This window comes from Octopus sinensis, linkage group LG8 (assembly GCF_006345805.1).
Source record: "Octopus sinensis linkage group LG8, ASM634580v1, whole genome shotgun sequence".
NCBI classification, from domain to species: Eukaryota; Metazoa; Mollusca; class Cephalopoda; order Octopoda; family Octopodidae; genus Octopus; species Octopus sinensis.
In genome coordinates, this window is record NC_043004.1 from 76952804 (window position 1) to 76976456 (window position 23653).

The 23653-nt window shown below is 40.7% G+C and overlaps 1 protein-coding gene across 2 annotated transcripts in view; it reads left to right on the forward strand.

The window, feature by feature from the left end:
- Nucleotides 1-16780, forward strand: part of LOC115215234 — a 42929-nt gene extending 26149 nt beyond the window's left edge. The window contains exons 5-7 of one of the 2 annotated variants that reach the window (XM_029784470.2): nucleotides 4650-4720; nucleotides 14193-14319; nucleotides 16703-16780. In XM_029784470.2, the coding sequence (XP_029640330.1) occupies nucleotides 4650-4720; nucleotides 14193-14319; nucleotides 16703-16771 (267 nt within the window). In that variant the 3' untranslated portion in view covers nucleotides 16772-16780. Of the gene's footprint in view, nucleotides 1-4649; nucleotides 4721-14192; nucleotides 14321-16702 lie in introns of those variants that run through there. The other variant, XM_036505484.1, reaches the window with a different exon arrangement.
- The last annotated feature ends 6873 nt before the right edge of the window (nucleotides 16781-23653 follow it).

Consider the following 23653-nt stretch of genomic DNA (forward strand, 5'->3'; position numbering starts at 1 on the left):
TATAAATTAGAGATAAAACCACTATTGTTTAACTCTATTTGCTTATTTATTTAACTATTATCATTAACCTGAAGATTGACTATAATTTTAAATCGAATGTATTTCAATTGAATTTAAACTTAATTGTAATTCAAATTTAATTGTAGCCATGAAATGTACATAGTGTTTTTATATATTATATTATATTTTTATCATTCATTTTATACTTTTTGAGATCTAGTTATAAGTTATAAATAAAAAAAAAATAATATTTATATATTTATATATATATTGGTTTATGTCTATCACTGCTTGAGTTGCATAATAGTGGTTTTATCTCTAATTTATATTTTATATATATATATATTTTATATGAGATATATATATATATATATATATATATATATATATATATATATAATCATATTTTAATGACCGCCCTCCATACTGGGTAGGACAGTTTGACAGGAGATGACCAGGCAGAAGCTTGCACCAGACTTCTGTGACTGTTTTGGCATGATATTTACTGTTGGATGCCCTTCCTAACATCAACCACTCAGCAGAATGGACTTTGGGCTTTTTACATGGCACAAGCACAGGTGAGGTCAGTTTTGGCAAGGTTTTTATAGCTGGATGCCCTTCCAAATGCCAACCACTTTACAGTGTGGACTGGATGCTTTTTAGCTGGTACCTGCACTGACAGGGTCACCAAGTAACTTGCACGACAAAAATCTTTTGAGAGGGGAGGGGGCATTGGAGGAGGTGGTCTTGTGTCAGATGATGAAAAGTTATAATGAGACAGAGAAAAAAAAACTGGTGTACTTTAGTGTACTTTAGCATTTTGGTTTATTCCGGTTTAATCTACAGTAATTCGCCGGCAGATAAGTCATGTTTTTTAAATGTATTCTAAACAATATCAACATACGTTTTTTATTAACTTTATACACTAACACGTATTTACATTTATTTACCCTCTCCATAAGACACATGTGCCGGTGTAAGACACCTGTGCTGGTGACAGGTAAAAAGCACCATCCGAACGTGGCTGATGCCAGCACCGCCTGACCGGCGTCCGTGTCGGTGACACATAAAAGCACCAACCAATCGTGGCCGTTTGCCAGCCTCCTCTGGTCCCTGTGCTGGTGGCACGTGAAAAACATCCACTACACTCATGGAGTGGTTCGCGTTAGGAAGGGCTATAGAAACACTGCCAAACCAGACTGGAGCCTGGTGCAGCCTCCATGGCTTGCTAGAACCCAGTCGAACTGTCCAACTCATGCTTGCATGGAAAACGGACATTAAAGGATGATGATGATGATAATGAATTAATCATGTTCACAATAATACTCTATTTAAATATTTTAGTTTGTAACTTTTAATAATATTAATGTCTTTAACTTAGGGATTACATTACAGGTTTTATTTCTTTATATATATATATATATATATATATAATATATATATATATATATATATATATATATATATATACATATATATATATATTTGTATTCCTTATTTCTTTATTCCTTATCATATGAGGTAAGTTAAACTTTTAGGTTTTAGGTTTTTTAGGAATTTGACCTGAGGAGTGACTGTTTCACCATTTTATAGTTTCACCATTTTATAAATGGTGAAACAGGTCGTGTATATATATACTACCAAAATATGACCTTTTTGAACATATAATTTTCTGTGTATATATACAGATACTTCCAAACAAATATTTTTTATGAACTTTTTAATAATTTCTCAAGATTTTTTCTGTAAACTGTTTTTAACATGTTCTTCTTCTTATTATTATTATCAAAGAATGTATATATGTACTGTAATATTTTGTGACAACCAGTACCTAACACAACAAAGCTTTTACATGTTACTCTTGACAATCTTTTTCTAAAAAAGTGAAACTGGTCAAGTGAATAAACATCTTTTAAAATTGCATTTTCAAACCTTCTTTCATATATAATTCCACTTGTGTGGTACCTTACAACTTCACTTTGCTATATATACATATATATATACACACACACACATATATATATACACACACACATATATATATATGTATACACACGCATGCACACATATATACAGATAATAAAAGAAATGGACCAGCAATTAGTAGTTGATCATTGATATAAAAAGGTCATAGTTTAATTGTCATAAAAAAAAATGCTGTTTCAGTTTTTTTATTTTTGAAGTAAATTTGCATGTAACAAATATCAGAATGATACTTAGCCAAAGATAAACCTCTGTACTCGGCTTTCGTTGACATGGAGAAAGCCTTTGACGGCATCCCCCCGATCCCTTATCTGGTGGTCAATGAGGAAACTAGGGATAGATGAATGGTTAGTGAGCACTGTGCAATCCATGTACAGGGATGCTGTCAGTAAGATGAGGGTTGGCAATGAGTACAGTGAAGAATTCCGGGTAACGGTAGGGGTCCACCAAGGATCAGTCCTCAGCCCCCTCTTGTTCATCAGAGTCCTTCAAGCAATAACCAAGGAATTCAAGACAGGATGCTTCTGGGAACTTGTCTATGCTGATGACCTTGCTCTAATAGGTGAGTCACTATCAGAACTAGAGGAGAAGTTTCAGGTGTGGAAGTAAGGTCTAGAATCAAAGGGCCTTAGAGTCAAGCTAGCAAAAACTGAAGTCTTAATATGTAGGAAGTCAAACAAACCACAAATCCCTTCAGGTAGATGGCCCTGTAGAAAAGCTGTAGGTAGAAACTCTATAAGATGTACCAAGTGTAAGCTATGGACACATAAGAGGTGCAGCAATATCAAAGGAACGCTAACTGGGAAGATAGTTTTTGTGGGTGGATAATGCTCAGGAAAAATAAACACTGAAAATGTGCAGAGAACAGCTCCTGTCACATTCCAAGGGGAAAAAGTAGTTGATAGCTTCCGCTACCTAGGTGACCAAGTCAGGCATGGGGGTGAATGCTCTGAAAGTGTAGCTGCTAAAATAAGAATAGCCAGGGCAAGGTTCAGAGAGCTGCTACCTCTGCTTGCTGAGAGTGAAAGGTAGACTGCATGATGCATGTGTGCAAACTGCCAAGAGACATGTCAGTGAAACATGGGCTAGGACTGCTGAGGACATGTGTAACCTTGCAAGGAATGAAGCCAGTATGTTCTGCTGGATGTGTAATGTCAGTGTGCATACACAACAGAGTGTAAGTGCCCTGAGAGAAAAGTTGGACTTAAGAAGCATCAGATGTGGTGTGCAAGAGTGATGACTGCACTGGTATGATTATGTATTGTGAATGGATGAGGACAGCTGTGTGAAAAAGTGTCACACCCTAGCAGTTGAGGGAACCTGTGGAAGAGGTAGACCCAGGAAGACCTGGGATGAGGTGGTGAAGCATGACCTTCAAACATTGGGCCTCATCAAGGCAATGACTAGTGACCGAGACCTTTGGTGATATGCTGTTTGAGAAGACCCAGCAAGCCAAGTGAGACCGTAGCCCATGGCCTATGCCAGTACTGTATAACCAGCCCATTTAAGAGTACCCTTCAATCATTGGGCAATAAAATGTGCTTGTGAAGACCTGTTGAGGCATGTGAAATCGAAATCATTGTCGTGGCTAATGACAGTACCACCTGATTGGCATCTGTGGCCATAGAATGTTAAAAGCACCATTTGAGCATGATCGTTGCCAGGGCCGCTGACTGGCTCCCATACTGGTGGCACGTAAAAAGCACAATTCAAGCGTGATTGTTGCCAGTGTCACCTGACCAGCTCCTGTGCTAGTGGGACATAAAAAATACCATCCAAGTGTGGATGTTGCCAGTGCCGCCAGACTGGCTCCTGTGCAGGTGGCATGTAAAAAGTGCCATTTGAGCATGGTGAATGCCAGTATTACCTGAGCGGCCCTCATGCCAGTGGCATGTAAAAGCACCCACTACACTCTTGGAGTGGTTGGCATTAGGAAGGGCATACAGCTGTAGAAACTTTGCCAGATCAGATTGGAGCCTGGTGCAGCTTTCTGGTTCGCCAGCCCTCACTATCTCAATTTGTATATATATATATATATATATATATATATATATATATATATATATATATATAAATATATATGTATAAATATATATTCAGAATTCCATTTCAAACAAGGACAAATATTTACATTTAAGATGATAATTTAACCATGTTGTGGACACAATTATATAGACCAAACAAGGACATCACAGATGGAGAGCTACACTGCATAAGCAGCAGATCTATTTCCCAAGGCATAGACAGACACCGTTGAGTGAACACTTTGGTAGATGTGCAGAGAATCTCCAACCATCTACCAATGCAAGGAAACAATTTCTATACAAGAACAGATAAATAAAGAAAATATATTTATCGAAAAATACAAATCATGCCTGAATATAAACACATACACAATTTTGGTGTTTGTAAATATTTTAATTCATGAACACATAACCAACATTATACATATTTTATCTCACTATTTTAACTCATGAGTTTATATAAATTTACCTGTCTTCCAAGTGCAGTTACCACTCCTGTCTCGAATAATAACAATCACCAATTATCTCACCTTAGCTTTTTTCTTTTTGTTGTTTTTATTTTTATATAATTAGTTTTTCTTATTTCTTTTTTTTTCTTTTGTTTTATATAAATCCCACTAATTTTGTAACTCTTATTTTCAGTTTTTTCAACTGCAGAGTAAACAATTTTGTTCCAGTCACTCACTATCAACAGGATCAATAATTTGCATAGTGTATGTATTTAAATATTTATATCTAATTCCACCTTTATGTTTTCTATGTGAAGATGCGTGACCTTGTGGTTAAGCTGTTGCACTCACAATCACTCGTGCATAGGTTTGATCCCCAGGCTGGGTGATGCATTCTATTCTTGAGCAAAACACTTCATTTCACATTGCTACAGTCCCCATGTCAGTCAGTGGGAAAAGTTGCCCTACTCACCTAGCCATCTAGGGGTGTCATTCAAAGGCTAAAACAATTCAAAGCACATTGTGACCAGCGTTGTGGAACAATCTGATAGTCTGATTGGTCATGTGATCGCATGATCACATGATGTTTCCTATGTCTGATTTTAAGAATGTTAGTGTGTATTTGTATACTTTTGTATGTTTAAGGACATCTTGACATTCATTTCAAATTAATGCAAATAATTGATACGTATGATAAAGTATTGACTCTCAAATGTAAAAAGACAAATGGCACAGACATGGTTGAGTGATTAAGATGCTTGCTTTGTAACCACATGGTTTCAGGTTCAGTCCCACCATGCAAACCTTGGATAAGTGTTTTCTACTCTAGCTCCAGGCGAACCAATACCCTGTAAATAAAGTTGGTAGATGGAAACTGTGTGGAAGTCTGTTGTATTTCCTGTCAAACCATCCGACCCATGCCAACATGGAAAATAGATGTTAAATGAAATGATCGGCATGAATGATGGTGCCAACATAAGAAAGCCAAAATAACCTGATTATCTAACTTAGGTATTTATACCGTTATTAAATGAACAGCATCAACCATTATCTCAGTATGTACATGCACTCCAATAGGCTCATATTCCCTCCCGTAGTGTTACAGACACTAAATTTGATTTTAAATTTGATTTTTATTTTTAATCTTAATTTCAAGTGTTAACCTCATTTTGATTTTTAACTGTAATTATTTATTTATCCTCACCTAGGAGTGACTGTGTGGTAAGTAGCTTGCTTACCAACAACATGGCTCCGGGTTCAGTCCCACTGTGTGGCACCTTGGGCAAGTGTCTTCTACTATAGCCTTGGGCTGACCAAAGCCTTGTGAGTGGATTTGGCAGATGGAAACTGAAAGAAGCCTGTCGTATATATGTATGCATGTGTGTATATATATATATATATGTATGTATGTTTATGTGTGTATATGTTTGTTTGTCTGTGTTTGTCCTCCCAACATCGCCTGACAACCGATGCTGGTGTATTTACTTCTCCCTAACTTAGTGGTTAGGCAAAAAGAGACTGATAGAATAAGTACTAAGCATCAAAAGAATAAGTCCTGGGGTTGATTTGCTTGACTAAAGATGGTGCTCCAGCATGGTCGCAGTCAAATGACTGAAACAAGTAAAAGAGTAAAGAGTACTCCATTTCAGGATACTTTTGAAGTTAATATCCCAAATGGTTAGTTCAAAATTGTACGTGAATTCTATGTTATCTTTCTCTTACTTGTTTCAATCACTGGACTGTGGCTATTCTGGGTGACTACCGTGAAGAGTTTAGTTTAATGAATCAACCCCAGGAGTTAGTTTGAGCCCTTTTGCTGAACCTCTAAGTTTCCGTCTACCAAATCCACTCACAAGGCTTTGGTTGACCCATAGCTATAGTAGAAGACACTTGCCCAAGGTGCAATGCATTGGGAATGAACCCAGAACCATGTGGTTGGTAAGCAAGCTACTTACCACAAGCCACTCCTGCTTTTAGCTACTTATCACACAGTAATTATTATTTTAATTTTTCTTTTATATTAATAAAAGTAAAATTCTGTCTGTCTGTCCAGGACCCCTGTATCTCAGCCGGCATTTGCTCTACATAGACATATTATAACTTTTTGGAATCAGGATGATCCTGGAATAGAAAATTTGCCCTTCATTTAGTTCTTGAACATCCAGCATTGGAATCTAATTTAAAAGCATTTGGGTTGCTATTCCTAGCAGGTAGAGCTTGGCTGATTCATACCACCCTGGTTGGCATTTGTTAGAGGATGTCAGAGCTCCAGGAGGAGATAAACGACATTCACTTCATTAATTTTACTTTAAGTTAAGAACTTTGAGACAAGTTGGCCAACAGCTGGAATTGAACTAGGGACTGGAACAGTACAATAATTGTATTACAGAATTAATTCTCATCTGTCCTTAACTTCTGTTCAAACACCACCAGGGCATATAGTCATTATAGGCATATTATAATCATGCTATTTAGCTCTCTTTAGTTTTGGGCTACAGGCCCAGTTAGTGCTCCACAGGAGCCAACTTAAAAGTCCACACAGAGTACAGCTTTTAAACTAGTCCTTAATAATTCTATTGTAACGTGAAAGGATCTATCATCGAAGCACTGGCAGGGTGTCGAGATCCTTTCTAGTCACATACAAAAATTCTTGTAGAAAACAAACCGACGAAACTCAGGTTAAAGGTGAACAGACAACTTGGTTTATTGATTCATGGTTGTACGTTGTCTGATGGGGAATAGACAGCCTCTGATATACTGCTGGTGTTGGTCGTTGAGGTTGGTTGAAGTTGGTTGAAGTTGGTGTGTGGCTGTCAGAGCCAGGAAAACCGTGACCGATCGCAGTGCTGTCTAAGCCGAAGAGAGAGATTTGAGGTTCGCGGGCTCGAGAGATGTTTTCCCGCACATGCGCATGGGGAAGACTTCCGGTGGCCACCCGGAAGTAGTCCCATTCTGCGCATGCGCGCCGAACCCTACACTGTAGCATCACTACAGGGCTCCCCTCCGAGTGCGAAGTACGGCAACCAGAATATTGTGGTGGTGCTGCAGAAAACAGAAGGCTTGCCGATCCCCCAGAAGACTTGGTACATACTATTATACAATAAGAAACATTTAAAGTTAAATGTAAATTGTTTTTGAAAGTTTCTTGGGCCAATGCACTGTTCTGCCCGATTTTGTAACATACGGTGTGCTCGGGGCACCCGTTGACGGCGAGGGTGTGTTTGTAGGAGCCGGTGAAGGTTTTTGTGCAGGTGAAGGCGTTTGTGCAGGTGAAGGCGTTTGTGCAGGTGAAAGTGTTGTTAAAGGTGCATAGGTGGGTGTGTCAAGGTTGTCATCAAAAGATGAAGACGTCTCAAAATGTGCCTTTTTTAAACGGTCCACGGAAACGGTCTCCGAACGACCATTTATCTCAATCGTGAAAACCTTTGGTGTGCGAGAAAGCACACGAAAAGGTCCTTTATAGGGAGAAACAAGTGGGCCCTTCACAGAATCGTCCCGAACAAAAACATGCGACCAGGTGTTCATATCCGGTGGAAGATGGGACGGTGGAGATTGCTTTCTGGGAAGCATGGGCGGAAGGTTTGAAAAATATTCCCGCAGTCTGGTGACATAGGTCGCCGGATCATGGGGCGGGGAAGTGTCTGGCACCAACATCGTACCGGGCAATGCCAGTGTGGTACCATACAGCAGCTCTGCAGCAGAAAACCCCAGGTCTGCCTTGACAGCAGTCCGACAGCCGAGAAGCACAATGGGCAGAAATTCGATCCAGGACTGTGGGTCCGAAGAGGCACGAAGAGCGGCCTTGAGCTGTCTATGGAACCGCTCAACCAATCCATTAGACGCTGGATGGTAGCTTGTGGTGTGGATATGGTGCATACCCAAAATTCGCGACAATTCGCGAAATAGCGAGGCCTCAAACTGTCGTCCACGATCAGTTGTCAATCGGGACGGGACTCCGAAGCGAGAAATCCAGTTTGAAACGAAAGCTCGCGCAACAGTCTCAGCAGAAATGTCTGCTATCGGAATGGCTTCTGGCCAGCGGGAGAAACGATCGACACAAGTTAATAGATAAGAGAACCCGCGACTCACAGGCCATGGTCCAACCAGATCGTGTGGATGTGGACATGGCGAAAACGGGCCTCCGTGGGGGGAAATTGTCCAAGCGGGGCACGAACGTGCCGTTGAATCTTGGATCGTTGACACTTGGAGCAGGTGCGTGTCCAAGAGTAATTGTGCGACGCATATTCGGCCAGAAAAACCGAGCAGTGATTAGTTTGAGGGTGGCAGCGATGCCAGGATGTGATAAGGAGTGCAGTGCTTCAAACACTGAGCGTTGATGGGTCTCAGGCACCAGTGGCCTGGGAGATCCAGTTGAAGTGTCACAAAGAATGGTGCCTTCGGCTGACGGAAGCGGAAGGTAGGAAAACTGGCAACAGGAGAACTTGGGAGAAGTTAAATCTAACGACGCCAAAGGTGGCTGCTCCTGCGATATGGCAGCTAAGTCGATAGCAGCAGGAGACGAAGGGCGCAAACTGGAAGGCGAGAGAGCGTCAGCAGGAACGTTCTCTTTTCCAGGTATGTGTCGAATGTTGCTAGTAAATTGAGAGATAAAATCCAGGTGCCGAAAAGCACGGGGTGAGAGTTTGTCCGTTTTTGAAAACAGGCAAACGTAAGGGGCTTGTGATCCGTATAGATCACAAAATCTCGCCCTTCAAGTTGATGCTGGAAATGACGACCGATAGATAGATCGCTAGGAGCTCACGATCAAAGGTGCTGTATCGTCGTTCAGCTGGTTGCAGTTGACGGGAAAGAAGGCTAGAGGTCGAACATGGTCATCCACTGTGTGTTGTAACACAGCGCCAATGGCAGTGTCCGATGCGTCCACAGTCAAAGAGAGAGAAGCACCAGGAACTGGATGTGCAAGCAAAGAAACACGCCAGCTCCTTCTTAATGGACTCAAAGGCTGTCACTGCCTCAACAGAGAGGTGACTTGACTGTCCTTTCTAGGAGAGTCCTTTAACAGCCTGGTGAGAGGTAGCAGCTTATCTGCACAACCGGGAATGAAGCGTCGGTAGAAATTGACCATCCCTAGATAATGCCTGAGCTGGCGCAAGGAAGTGGGGGTGCGATGCGTTGAATGGCATCGACTTTTGACGAGAGGGGGCTGATTCCAGTCGAATCAATATGATGCCCTAGAAAATCTAGGGAAGAGCGTCCGAAAACACACTTGTCGGGGTTTATGCGTATGCTATACGCGCGAAGACGCTGGAAGAGTTGAGAAAGGTGCCGGAGATGATTTTCTCGTGTGTCGCTCGCAATGAGTATGTCATCGACATAGGCAAACACAAAATCAAGACCGCGGACAACCTCATCAATGAAACGCTGGAAGGTGCTAGTAGCATTCCGCAAACCGAAACTCATGTACAAAAACTCAAAACACCCAAACGGGGTAGTGATTGCAGTTTTTGGAACGTCGGCTGGGTTGACCGGTATTTGGTGGTAAGCGCGTATCAGATCGACCTTCGAAAAAATGGTACAACCATGGAGATTTGCTGTAAAGTCCCGGAGATTTCTAATCGGATAGCGATCGGCTATTGTGACGGCATTGAGGCGTCGATAGTCTCCAACCGGGCGAAAATCAGACTCGCCCTTTCGCGCCAAATGAAGGGAGATGCCCATGGGCTGGTGGAGGGGCGTATAAGGCCAAGTTGAAGCATGTGCTCAAACTCGGCTCTGGCCGTTTTTAGTCGGTCTGGCGCTAGGCGCCGGGGGCGTGAGAATACAGGTGGCCCATTGGTGGTGATGAAATGGAGGGTCGAGTGGGTAGGATTTTCCGGTTTAAAGGCAATGTCCACTAGCTCCGGAAATGAAACCAAAAGAGAGTGAAATGGGTCTCCAGAGGTGGCCAAAGAATGTCGGGCTAAGGACCGCAGTGGTGGAACTCCCAGTCGGTGTAGAGAGCGACGTCGTGCTATCAAGAAGCCTCCGACGCCTGACATCCACCAATAGGTTAAACCTATCCAGGAAATCAGCGCCGAGAATAGGATGTGGGATGTCAGCGATGACGAAAACCCATCGAAAGTCTCGGCGAAGGTTGAGGTTGAGGCGCAGCGAAATCTGACCGTAAGTGGTTATGGGAGACGAGTCAATAGCATGCAAGACAATCGAAGAGCGCTTCGGCTTGTCTGCAGCCAGACGAAGGGCCAGATGCTGCAACAGGAACCGGTGTCTACCATGAAGAATGTCTTCGACACCAGATCTTTTACATAGAATGCACGATGTTTGGGAAACGAGATGGAAGAAGGTGACGTGCTCACCTCCTCCGGATTTAGTTTTCCGAGGGCTTGAAAGTGCACGGCTGGGTACACCGATCTGCCCTTTTGGTAGAGTGACTACGACTGCGTTGTCGGCGCTCGATCGCACGGGATAGATCGTCGATTCGCCGCGTGAGCGCATCAATCCGCTCGGCTAGTGAAATTTGCGCAGGGCCCCCTTGTTTCTCCCTATCAATATGATGCCCTAGAAAATCTAGGGAAGAGCGTCCGAAAACATCACGTCGGGGTCACCAATTGTACGTGAAAGGATCTATCATCTCGAAGCACTGGCAGGGTGTCGAGATCCTTTCTAGTCACATACAAAAATTCTTGTAGAAAACAAACCGACGAAACTCAGGTTAAGGTGAACAGACAACTTGGTTTATTGATTCATGGTTGTACGTTGTCTGATGGGGGAATAGACAAGCCTCTGATATACTGCTGGTGTTGGTCGTTGAGGTTGGTTGAAGTTGGTTGAAGTTGGTGTGTGGCTGTCAGAGCCGGAAAACCGTGACCGATCGCAGTGCTGTCTAGAGCCGAAGAGAGAGATTTGAGGTTCGCGGCTCGAGAGATGTTTTCCCGCACATGCGCATGGGGAAGACTTCCGGTGGCCACCCGGAAGTAGTCCCATTCTGCGCATGCGCGCCGAACCCTACACTGTAGCATCACTACACTATCAAGATTGATAATGACATATGCCACCTTTGGAGAAATTTTTGGTTCTTGAGGTTATCGCCCTTCCTCAAGAAAAATTGGTCTTAATTACAATTCGGTTATTATAATACACTCCCTAGAGGTGGAGACAAATTTAAACCTTTAGCATTTAAACTGGTCATATCTGGCCAAAATATTCTACCTGTTTTATGTTCAAACTGGCCAAAACCAGCCTCTTAGACTTTCCCAACAATACCATTCTAAATATAAACAATCACATCATTAAAATCTCAAAGCTACGAGATAAGCCATGATTGATTTAAAACAATAAGGATAAATAAGCAATACATTTGACAAAGGAATGTGAAAGCTTAAAGGATTAATAAATCAAGAAATTTTGTTGTATGGTATTTGATACACCTGTGTATTATTCAAACACATGCCACTGGCCATTCTAAGTTATTTCCCTTAGCTCACTTTTTAATTCAAATTATGCAAATTATATCAGTCATAAATGTGATCTATTATAGCTTCGTTAAGCTATACACAAAAAATCAACCGGGAATAAGAATGTGTATTTATTTCATTTTGTTTGGTTACATACCCTGAGGGCAACTGCGATCGGCCATCTCAAGTCTCTGACTAAAGTCCCTCCTAATCAGGAGTCTTTTCTCTGTAGATGAGCTCACTAGCTAGCCCACAGTGAAGTTCCTGTCTACAGTTCATCTGTTATCAGTCCTTTCATAGTACCCTACGCTATTCTTTTTTTTTTTATTTTGTATAAATCTAAGTCCTTTGGCTACTGGAAATAAACAAGTGTCTAGCTGATGACAGTTATTGAGGCAGAAAATGTATCCCTGATGATAATATGCCTGTCCTTTTCTTTAATGGTATGTGAACAGTGGAGAATTTTGGATCTGGGGATTATCACCTCTTTAGTAATTACTATAGTTCCTCTAGAGGTGAAGAACATTTGAACAAATCAAAGCACCTATGCAAGTGCCCCATAAAAAGCACCCAGTACATTTTATAAAGTGGTCAGCATTTGGAATGGCATCCAGTCAAAGAAACCTTGCCAAAACAGATAACTGGAGCCTGGTGCAGCCATCCAGCTTGCTGGCAACTGTTAAACCATCCAGCTTATGCCAGCATCGAAAATAGACATTCAAGGATGATGATGATAATGATGATGAAATATCTAAGTTGTATGGTATTTGATATATGTGTATTTGTCTGTTTTTCAAGTGCATACCTCTGGCAACCCAGTTATTACTCTTAATTCATGTATTCTATTCTTTTATTCTTTTCCTTGTTTCAGTCATTTGACTGCAGCCATGCTGGAGCACCACCTTTAGTCAAACAAATTAACCCCAGGACTTATTCTTTGAAAGCCTAGTACTTATTCTATCAGTCTCTTTTGCTGAACTGCTAAGTTATGGGGACGTAAAAACACCAGCATCAGTTGTCAAGCAATGTTAGGGAGACAAACATATACACGCACATGCATATATATATATACACACACATGATGGGCTTCTTTCAGTTTCCGTCTACCAAATCCACTCACAAGGCTTTGGTCAGTCCGAGGCTATAGTAGAAGACATTTGCCCAAGGTGCCATGCAATGGAACTGAACCCAGAACCATGTGGTTGGTAAGCAAGCTACTTACCACACAGCCATGACTGCATCTATATGTTTAAATTATGCAAATTACCTAGGCTTTAAATATATTCTCTTTTTCTGTAAAGGTAAAAATCCCATGGCTACTGGAAATAAGGCTGGACAATCATCATGCTGACCATCCCTATTGAATCAGAAACACATAACTTGACTGTTCTCTTCTCTGCAGACAATGAACCTTCATGATCTACCCTAAGAAAATTGTAGTCATAACAGAAACCAGTGTCATACAAATTGGCACCCATGCCGGTGGCAAGTAGAAGCACCCAGATGTCATGCAAATGGCACCCCTGCCAGTGGAATGTAAAAGCATCCATTATGCTCTCAGAGTGGTTGGCATTAAGAAGGGCATCCAGCTGTAGAAAACCACGCTAAATCAGATTGGAGTCTGGCACAGTCTTCCAGTGTGCCAGCCCTGGTCAAACCATCCAACCCATGCCAGCATGAAAAACAGACATTAAATGATGATGATGATGTTGATGATGATGACATATCAACTTTTAAGAATTCATATCAAACAAAATAGGAAGGAAACCATTTAACATTTAATAGTTTCCGTCATTAGCCTGTGACCATCTTCCTCGCTTAACGTCTGTTGGCATGGGTTGGACGGTTTGACTGGGGACTGGCAAGCCAGGAAGCCGCAATCTGATCGGGCAGTGTTTCTACAGCTGGATTCCTTTCCTAACTGCTGAGGAATTTTTTGTCAAATGAATCAATCCCTGGGAGATGTAATATGCATTTCAAATTCTTTTAGTCTGCTGCTTGTTCTATCAATCTCTTTTGGCCAAGCTCCTAAGTCATAAAAATACCAACACTTGTCAAGCAGTAACAGTAGACAAACACAGACAAAGACACATGAAGACACACACACACACACATGACAGGCACCTTTTAGTTTCCATCTACCAAGTCCACTCACAAGGCTTTGGTCAGCTTGAGGCTATAATAGAAGACACTTGCTCTAGGTGCTGTGCAGTGAGATTGAACCTGGAACCATATGGTTGGGAATCAAGATTCTTATCACACAACCCATTGTGTTTTTGTTTGTTTTTTATTCTTTTTAATTCTCGATGCTTATATTTCAGGTTCTTTTGTGTGCTTGTATTATATCTCGTCCTAGGAGTTGTTATCAATATATTTGCACGACATAAATCTGGCTGTGATGCTGTTCCTAATGCTAATTCCTGGAAAAGCCTTGGAGACTTCGTTCGGGTAATAATCTTCTTCTGGTATTTTTACTTGAATAAGGGCTGCTATTTGCCAAAATCATTAGGGCACTGGACATATGTCTAACAGCATTTGTTCTGCTGCTTCACATTCTAACTTTAAATCACACCAAGGTCATATTTGTCTTTCATTCTTTTGAGGTCAAGAAATGATGTACCAGTTGCATACTTATTTCTTTACTACCCACAAGGGACTAAACACAGAGATGACAAACAAGGACAGACAAAATGATTAAATCGATTATATCGACCCCAGTGTGTAACTGGTACTTAATTTATCGACCCTGAAAGGATGAAAAGCAAAGTGGACCATGGCGGAATTTGAACTCAGAATGTAGCGGCAGACAAAATACCTATTTCTTTACTGCCCACAAGGGGCTAAACACAGAGATGACAAACAAGGATAGACAAAGGTATTAAGTCGATTATATCGACCCCAGAGTGTAACTGGTGCTTATTTAATCGACCCTGAAAGGATGAAAGGCAAAGTCGACCTCGGTGGAATTTGAACTCAGAACGTAACGGCAGACGAAATACTAAGCATTTCGTCCGGTGTGCTAACATTTCTGCCAGCTCACCACCTTATAATTAAATAAGTTGCATACTGGGGTTAGTGCAATTGATTTGCCTCCTTTCCAAGAACCGAAGGCCTTGTGCCAACATTTTCTCTTGATATTTTTTCCTTAAGTAGAAATATTTTATGCCTGGGAAATGTAACACTGGTTTCAAATATTTTCACAAAGCCAGCAATATGGGGACATTGGGAGTGGGGGTGGGGTGTAAATCAATTTCATCAACCCAATATTCAACTGGTATTTATTTTATCGACCATGAAAGGATGAAAGGCAAAGTTGACCATGGCAGAATTTGAACTCGTATCATAAAGACAAACAAAATTCCACAGAACATTTCGCCTGGTTCAGCAGTGATTCTGTTAGTTCACTGCCTTATTTCTTAAGTGAAAATGTTGGTTTCAAATTTTGGCACAAAGCCAATCTGATCTGGCAAGGTTTCCTAATGCCAACCACTCCAAGAGTGTAGTGGGTGCTTTTTACATTCCACTGGCACAAGAGCCAGTCAGGCGGCACTGACATCAGCCACGTTCTGATGGTGCTTTTTATGTGCTACCAGCACAGGAACCAGTTGAGGTGGTGGGGCTAGCATCGACTACATTTGGATGGTGCTTTTTACATGCCACTTGCACAAGGAGCCAATCAGGCCGCACTGGCATCGGCCACAACTACAATTTTCATTTTGATTTCAATTTGATTGAGATTCTGACTGTGACTGATTTTTGACTTTACTTAACTCAATAGGTCTCCTCGAGCACAGCATGTTGCCTGACGATTCAAAGGTACTTTTTAAATGGTCTGGTTATGCAACACTGGTATAGGCTACAGCTCTGATCCCACTTTATTTGCCGGGTCTTCTTAATCACAGCATATCTACAGGGGGCTTAGTCTCTCGTCAAAATATCTTGCCAAAATATTCTAGCTGTTTTATGTTGAAACTGGCCAGATCCAGCATCTTGTACTGACCCTATAATGTCATTCTAAAACTAAATCATTTCATCCTGAAAATCTCTGGACTACAAGATACAGCTTAATTGATTAAAAATAAAGAAAATAAATAAGTATTACATTTGATGGAGTTATTTGGATGCTGAAGGTTTAACAGATACCCAGACAACAGCGGGAACAAAATTTGTGATAGCCTTATCTCTTACACAGGACCTGTTGTAGTGTGAATGTTTTTATATTTAGATGCATTTTTAATGAGCAGCCACCATGACAACTTATCTATGAATACTATACATCTTTGTAAAGACCTGATCAAACATTTTTAGGCTTCTGCTGTATCTTATGAAGGTCATTAAGCCAATAATGCTAACACACACACACTGCTTTTGTTTCACTTCTTTATTAATAATTTGTAAATTGGTTAACCATCTAACCAATTAACTAAGCATTTCTTTGATTAATTGTTCAGTTAATCAAGCAATTATGTTTGCCAAAGTCATTTCGCTGCTACTTCTGACCTCAGGTCTTTTTCAGGTCTGACAAATCAAACTGATTGATTGATTAACCAAATGATAAATCAAACAATTGATTAGTTAATTAGTTAATTAGCTAACAATTCACAAATAAAAAAATAAAGAAGTGAAACAGAACCAGTGCATGTGTTATTGGCATAATGACCCTCCCAAGAAATAACAAAATGTTTCAACACACAAGTTCACATCCAGAAATTTGTAAGCCAAATACAAAAAATGAAATAACTCTCAGACTGTATGGTTATTGCTCTAAGCTACCCCTTTCTGCCTCCAAACTTACTTAAATACCCTCAATAATCTTTTTTTATTATTTTAGGATGGTTTCACTTTCACTCTTACTAAATGTGGAAAACTGAATAAGAGGAAAGAATATAATGAAATCTAAACATGATCCCCAAAATTGAGAGGATATAACTTTTATATAAAATATCATTTTGAAGCCGTTATTTTTTTCTCTTGGATATGAACATTTGTGAGTGAAAAACGTAGAGAATTTGTAAATAAAATAAAGAATAAATTCTATGTTTATAATTTAATAAAGAATTCTTTTATTTATCTTCTCTGAATGTATTGCATCATAGATGAGTGCCATCTCAGAAATTATCAAAACATTTCACTGGATATATAAGCACACGTATATAGATATATTCTTTTCCTTTTTTTTCTTATTTGTTTCAGTCATTTGGCTGCGACCACGCTGGAGCACCGCCTTTAGTCGAGTAAATTGACCCCAGGACTTATTCTTTGTAAGCCTAGTACTTATTCTATCGGTCTCTTTTGCTGAACTGCTAAGTTACGGGGACGCAAACACACCAGCATTGGTTGTCGAGCGATGTTGCAGGGACTAACACAGACACAGACACACACACACATCATCATCATCATTATCATCATCATCTTTTAACGTCTGTTTTCCATGCTAGCATGGGTTGGATGGTTCAACTGGGGTCTGGGAAGCCAGGAGGCTGCACCAGGCTCCAGTCTGATGATGTATATATATATATATATATATATATATATATGTATGTATGTATATATACATCATCATCATCATCATCATATGACAGGCTTCTTTCAGTTTCCAACTACCAAATCCACTCACAAGGCTTTGGTCTGCCCAAAGCTATATATATATTGTCATCATCATTTAACATTCATTGTCCATGCTGGCATGGGTTGGACAGTTTAACTGGGCTGGCATGCTGGAAGGCTTCACCAGACTCCTGTCTGATTTGGCATGGGTTTATACAGCTGCATGCCCTTCCTAATGCCAACCACACTAAGCGTGTAATGGGTGCTTTTACATGCCACTATCACAGGTGCCATTTGTGTGACACCAAAGTGATTTTACGTGCCACCAGCATGGGTGCCAATTTGCATAACACCAGTATCTTCCACGACTGCAATTTGCTCAGCTTGATGGGTCTTCTTAAGCACAACATAATGCCGTAAGTCTAGGTCATTGCTTCCGAACGGGCCCAACGCTTGAGAGGAACTCAGTCTCCATGAGGCCCAACACTCCATAAGGCCTATATATATAACCCATGTCAGCATGGAAGGTGGATATTAAACAATGATGATGATAATGATGATATATATACGAGGGGAAGTCAAAAATTATCCACACTTTCACCATAACATATCCTTATTATTGTCACACTGCCTTCTGTGCATGCATGCCCATAGTTGGTACTATAGTTGGTACTATAGTTGGTACTATAGTTGGTACTATAGTTGGTACTATTGTGGTCACGTGATTGAAGTTTGAGCCTGATTGTGCAATTTTTTTTTTTCTGGCTTTGCAGTGTAAGCATGGCTGCTCCACTAGCAATGTGCACCAAAGAAGAACAAAGAGAAGTGAACCGATTTCTCTGGCGGGAAGGCATGTCAGGTGCTGAAATTCATTGGAGGCTTTAATTACAATACAGGGATAGTGCATTACTGTGTAGAAGTAAATGGAATCAAATGGAAATTGTAGTTGCGATCCCCATCCGAACAAGGCCAATACCAGCACCACCTTGACTGGCTTCCATGCCGGTGGCACGTAAAAAGTACCAACCAATCGTGATCATTGCCAGCCCCCTCTGGCCCTTGTGCCAGTGGCACGTAAAAAGCACCCACTATACTCTCGGAGTGGTTGGCATTAGAAAGGGCATCCGGCTGTAGAAACAGTGCCAGATCAGACTGGAGCCTGGTGCAGCCTCCTAGCTTCCCAGACCCCAGTCGAACCATCCAACCTATGTCAGCATGGAAAATGGACGTTAAACGATGATGATGATGAAGTATGTATGAGTGGATTGAGAAGTCTAAAAGTGGCTGGACAAGCATGATGCACGAAAAGAGATCAGGATGCCCATCAACCTCCATCACTGACAAGAAGATTCAGCAAGCTCGAAAGATGGTAATGGTGAACTGGTTCACCATTACCATCTCTCAGATCACTGCCCTTTGTTCTTCTTTGGTGCACATTGCTAGTGGAGTGGCCATGTTTACACTGTAAAACCAGGAAGTAAAAATACCATGATCAGGCTCAATCTTTAATCATGTGACCACAATGACCACAATAGTACCAACTATAAGCATGCATGCACAGAAGGCAGTGTGACAATAATAAGGATATGTTATGGTGAAAGTGCAGATAATTTTTGTCCTCCCTTGTGTATGTATATACATACATACATATATATATATGGTGGATTTTCTCATCGAAGACAATGAATGAGGGTTCAGTAAATAACCTTCAACAATTCCTAAGCCTTGTGACACCGCATGTGTACCTTCAATCCAGCAGATGTCTTGCACACTTTCTCGCAAATGGTACACCTGCATGTATTCATTGGTTCAAAATGTCTTCTCGAGTGGACAGCTAACCCAGCTTTGCTTCGTGCTTTCAACCCACGGTGACACACACAGTCATAGTTTGGTGGATTTTGCTGATGCGTTGCTTTCAAATTTGCACGAAGGGCGTCCCTATGACGAAGACGGTTACTTTCAAATTCTATAGTATTTAGAAAACACATTTTCCTCCATTTGCTGCAATCCCCTACTGCACTCTCCCAGGAGCTCAGAGCAATGTCACAACGCTTCAGTATATATATATACACACACATATATACATACATACATGTGAGTGGATTAGGTAGACGGAAACTGAAAGAAGCCTATCATATATATATGTATATATATATGTATGTGTTTGTCCCCCACAACATCGCTTGACAACTGATGCTGGTGTGTTTACGTTCCCATAACTTAACAGGTCGGCAAAAGAGACCGATACAATAAATATTAGGCTTACAAAGAATAAGTCCTGGTGTTGCTTTGCTTGACTAAAAGCGGTGCTCCAGCATGGCCACAGTCAAATGACTGAAACAAGTAAAAGAGAGAGAGAGTAAGAGTATATACACACACACGCATATATATATATATATAGATATATATATATACACACATACACACACACACATGTATATATATATATACATACACACACACACACATAAATATATGTATATATATACACATATATATTCTGAGACCCCCTTCGGTCACGACATAGACCATGGGATTGCAGCTAGAAAGTTACCCTCCTAGGCACAAGTCCGGGCAAGGTTGTTTATGGAAGGCCAGCAGTCGCCCATGCATACCAGCCTCCTCTCTCCACACCACCAGTGTTATCCAAGGGAAAGACAAAGGTCGATACAGCTTGGCACCAGTGACGTCGCAACTCATTTCTACAGCTGAGTGAACTGGAGCAACGTGAAATAAAGTGCCTTGCTCAAGAACACAACACGCAGCCCGGTCCGGGATTCGAGCTCACAACCTCACGATCATAAGTTTGACACTCTAACCACTGAGCCATGTGCCTTCACTCACACACACACACACACATGCACTTATATATATGTACATACATATACTCTTTACTCTCTTTTACTCTTTTACTTGTTTCAGTCATTTGGCTGTGGCCATGCTGGAGCACCACCTTTAGTCAAGTGATGTTGGGGAGACAAACACAGACATACAAACATATACATACACATACATATATATGTATATATATATATATATATATATATATATTATATATATATATATATATATATATATATGCAGAAAAGAGAGTCCCAAAAATAGTTTAGACAGAAAATTTAAATAAAGTCAAAAATAAAAAGAGCAGAGAAAATTAACAAAGGAAGACAGTTCAAGTCACAGCAACACAATTCCGGCCACTTGGTAATCCTGGTCCACAGGTATTCCAAAAAATGGTATTCCACACAGGCACTCCAGGTCACAGAAGCAGCAAGAACACACAAAAGAAAATCTTCAACAAATTGGTCAAATTTTCAAAAATGTCACAAATTTTTCGAAGGCAAGATATGCCCCCAAACAACAATTCTTACAGCTAAGTGAATCACTTAGCACGACTGCAGGTAGACAAATGTCCAGGATCCAGTGAGGATTTCTTATTCGAAAAAAGAAAAACAATATCAAACAACAAAACTCCACTGAACCACCCCTCTCCCAATAAAAAACAGATGCCTACCTTACAGTCGCGCCTTCAATATTTCTTCAATATTACTTCCCGATTATTGGGAAGACTTATCTGTAAGGTCTGGTAATATCTTGATTGCACCAGAATAAATTCCCAGGTTTGTTAACCAAAAGGGAACATTGTCTCCTGGTATTTTATTGTGCCTTTTATGCAAACATATATTTAAATGTTACTAGTCTTCTGACACACACTCATTCAAATAGATACCCCACATTAACCCTTTCATTACCAACCCAGCCAAAACCAGCTCTGGCTCTGTAGTACAAATGTTTTATTTTCATAAGTTTGGAATTAAAATCTTCCACCAAACCTTAGTCGCAATTTCTGTTCCTAACACTAGCTGAATGTTAATTAAGTTATTTTACTAAATTCTTTGTTATATTTAAAATAATTGAAAGAAAGACAGAGCATCTCAAAATAAATACAGTAACGAAAGGGTTAACCAACATCTCCTTTGCCACACAACTATTTCTGCTCATGATCAGATATGCATATATTGTCAGCCACCAAGGGACATGCTCAATTGGTTATGGTCAAACAACTAACAAGCAAATCTGTAGTACTGAGCAGAATATTTGCTGTCGCTCATCTTTTACACCAAGACAAAACATGTACATGTTTTAGCACTTCCAATCAGTTCAGATCAGAAGTCATGAGAGCAATTACCTATCACTTCTATTGTGTTTATTGAAATATGTTATCAGATAGTTAAAGAGCTTAAATTATGTCACACAATGTACCTGTGATGACACGTTGAACTACCTTATCTTGATGTCTTAGCTTTTTATACTTATTTTGTTACTCGTGGTGTGTATGCACTTGTATGCGTGTTCAAATACATTATAAACACACACTTGTGTGTGTGTGTTTGTGTTATGTACAGTGTTCAGGTCAAATTTGACTGATTAAGATGGGAAAGAAAATGCAACATTTAAAAGTAAAAGCATTATAAGAAATAAAAAGATATCAACTAGATTCTGGTTGGCTGATAACAATTTACTCAAAATAGTTGTCCTCAGCTTCTACCAAGGCCTCAAAATGGCTCTGGAACCTGGTGCATTTCTCACTGTGTCCCTGGGAAGATCTTTGGATGCCTCCTCAATAATTACCACCACTTTGATGTTGCAGGCAGAGCAGTTGGTGTCTTTCTCAACCACAACCAACACATTAATCCATGGGATTATAATCAGTGGAATTAGAAGGTCAAAAATCGAGGCTAACGAAACCATATTAATTCTCTGACTCTTTTGGAGATGACTATGGAGAGATTTGATATCCAAGGTGCAAAAGTGTTTGGACTGTCCAGGCAGAGAAGAGAATGAAATGAAGAGGTCAACGGCATGGTTGGTATCGTTAATGTTTGAGACTAAGGATGCTATGAGAGGTGGTAATATTTTGTCAATGTGCACAGAGAGAAGTTCAGCAAGGCAGGTGCAGCTTGAGACGACAGGATGGCTGGAATTGTCTGCGAATTTTGAGGACGAAGTAGATGGTGTATGTTTAGGGAGTGGTTATAGTGAGGTTTGTGAAAAAGGGTGGAAGTGAGACAGAAGAGGTGAATTCGTGCACAGTGGTAGACCTTTGTTCCTGGTAGGGGCTGGGGATATCACTTGAGAACTTGCTGTAGAATCAAGGTGGAGGTACATAGCTCAGTGGTTTGGGTATTCAGCTCAGAATTGTGAGGTTGTGAGTTCAATACCTGGTGATACATTGTGTCCTTAAGCAAGACACTTTATTTCACGTTGCTCCAGTCAACTCAGCTGGCAAAAAGGAATAGTACCTGTATTTCAAAGGGCCAGCCTTGTCATATTCTGTTACACTGAATCTCCCTGAGAAGCACATTAAGGGTATTCATGTCTGTGGAGTGTGGAGGTGCGTGGCTTAGTGGTTATGGTGTCAGCATTGTGATCGTAAGACTGTGGTTTCGATTCCTGGACCAGGCGACACGTTGTGTTCTTAAGCAAAACATTTCATTTCACGTTGCTCCAGTCCACTCAGCTGGCAAAAATGAGTAACACTACGATGGACTGGCGTCCCATCCAGCTGGGGAACACATATGCCATAGAAACCGGGAAACCAGGCCCATGAACCTGGCTAGGCTTTAATAGGGCACAAGGAGGTGCAATGGCCCAGTGGCTAGGTCAGCAGACTCACGGTTGGAGGATTGCAGTTTCGATTCCCAGACCGAGCGTTGTGTGTGTTTATTGAGCGAAAACACCTAAGACCTTTACTGATAATAGCCGGCTGTAGTTGTAACTGGGCTTCATGTACCTTTGCATGTCATTTAAGTCCTCCTGCCGAATCACACTCTCTTCCACATGCCCGACAGATATGATTAGTATGGTGTGTTACACCACCACCAGTGGCCAGGTTGTCACTCATCTGTCTCGTTTGTATGTATGTATGCATGTATGGACCCTACCCACCCACCAGTGGTCCATACAAAAGATTTGATGGCCTACAGTGAGTTTTATGTCCTGTGTCCATATCTGATATATATTCTGATATGAGCTTCACATGAACTTTGTATTTTACAAGCAAGTGATCAGAACTGAAGTATTTTCTAACACTGATAATAGAACATAGATTTTGGGATAGTTTCAGGAATGCTAATATACGCAAGGGTTAAAAAGTAGCTCAGTCTCTAAGGAGTCAGACAAATGTCTTCTGTGGTATTAAGTTACACCATTTTACATTCTTGTACACAAATCC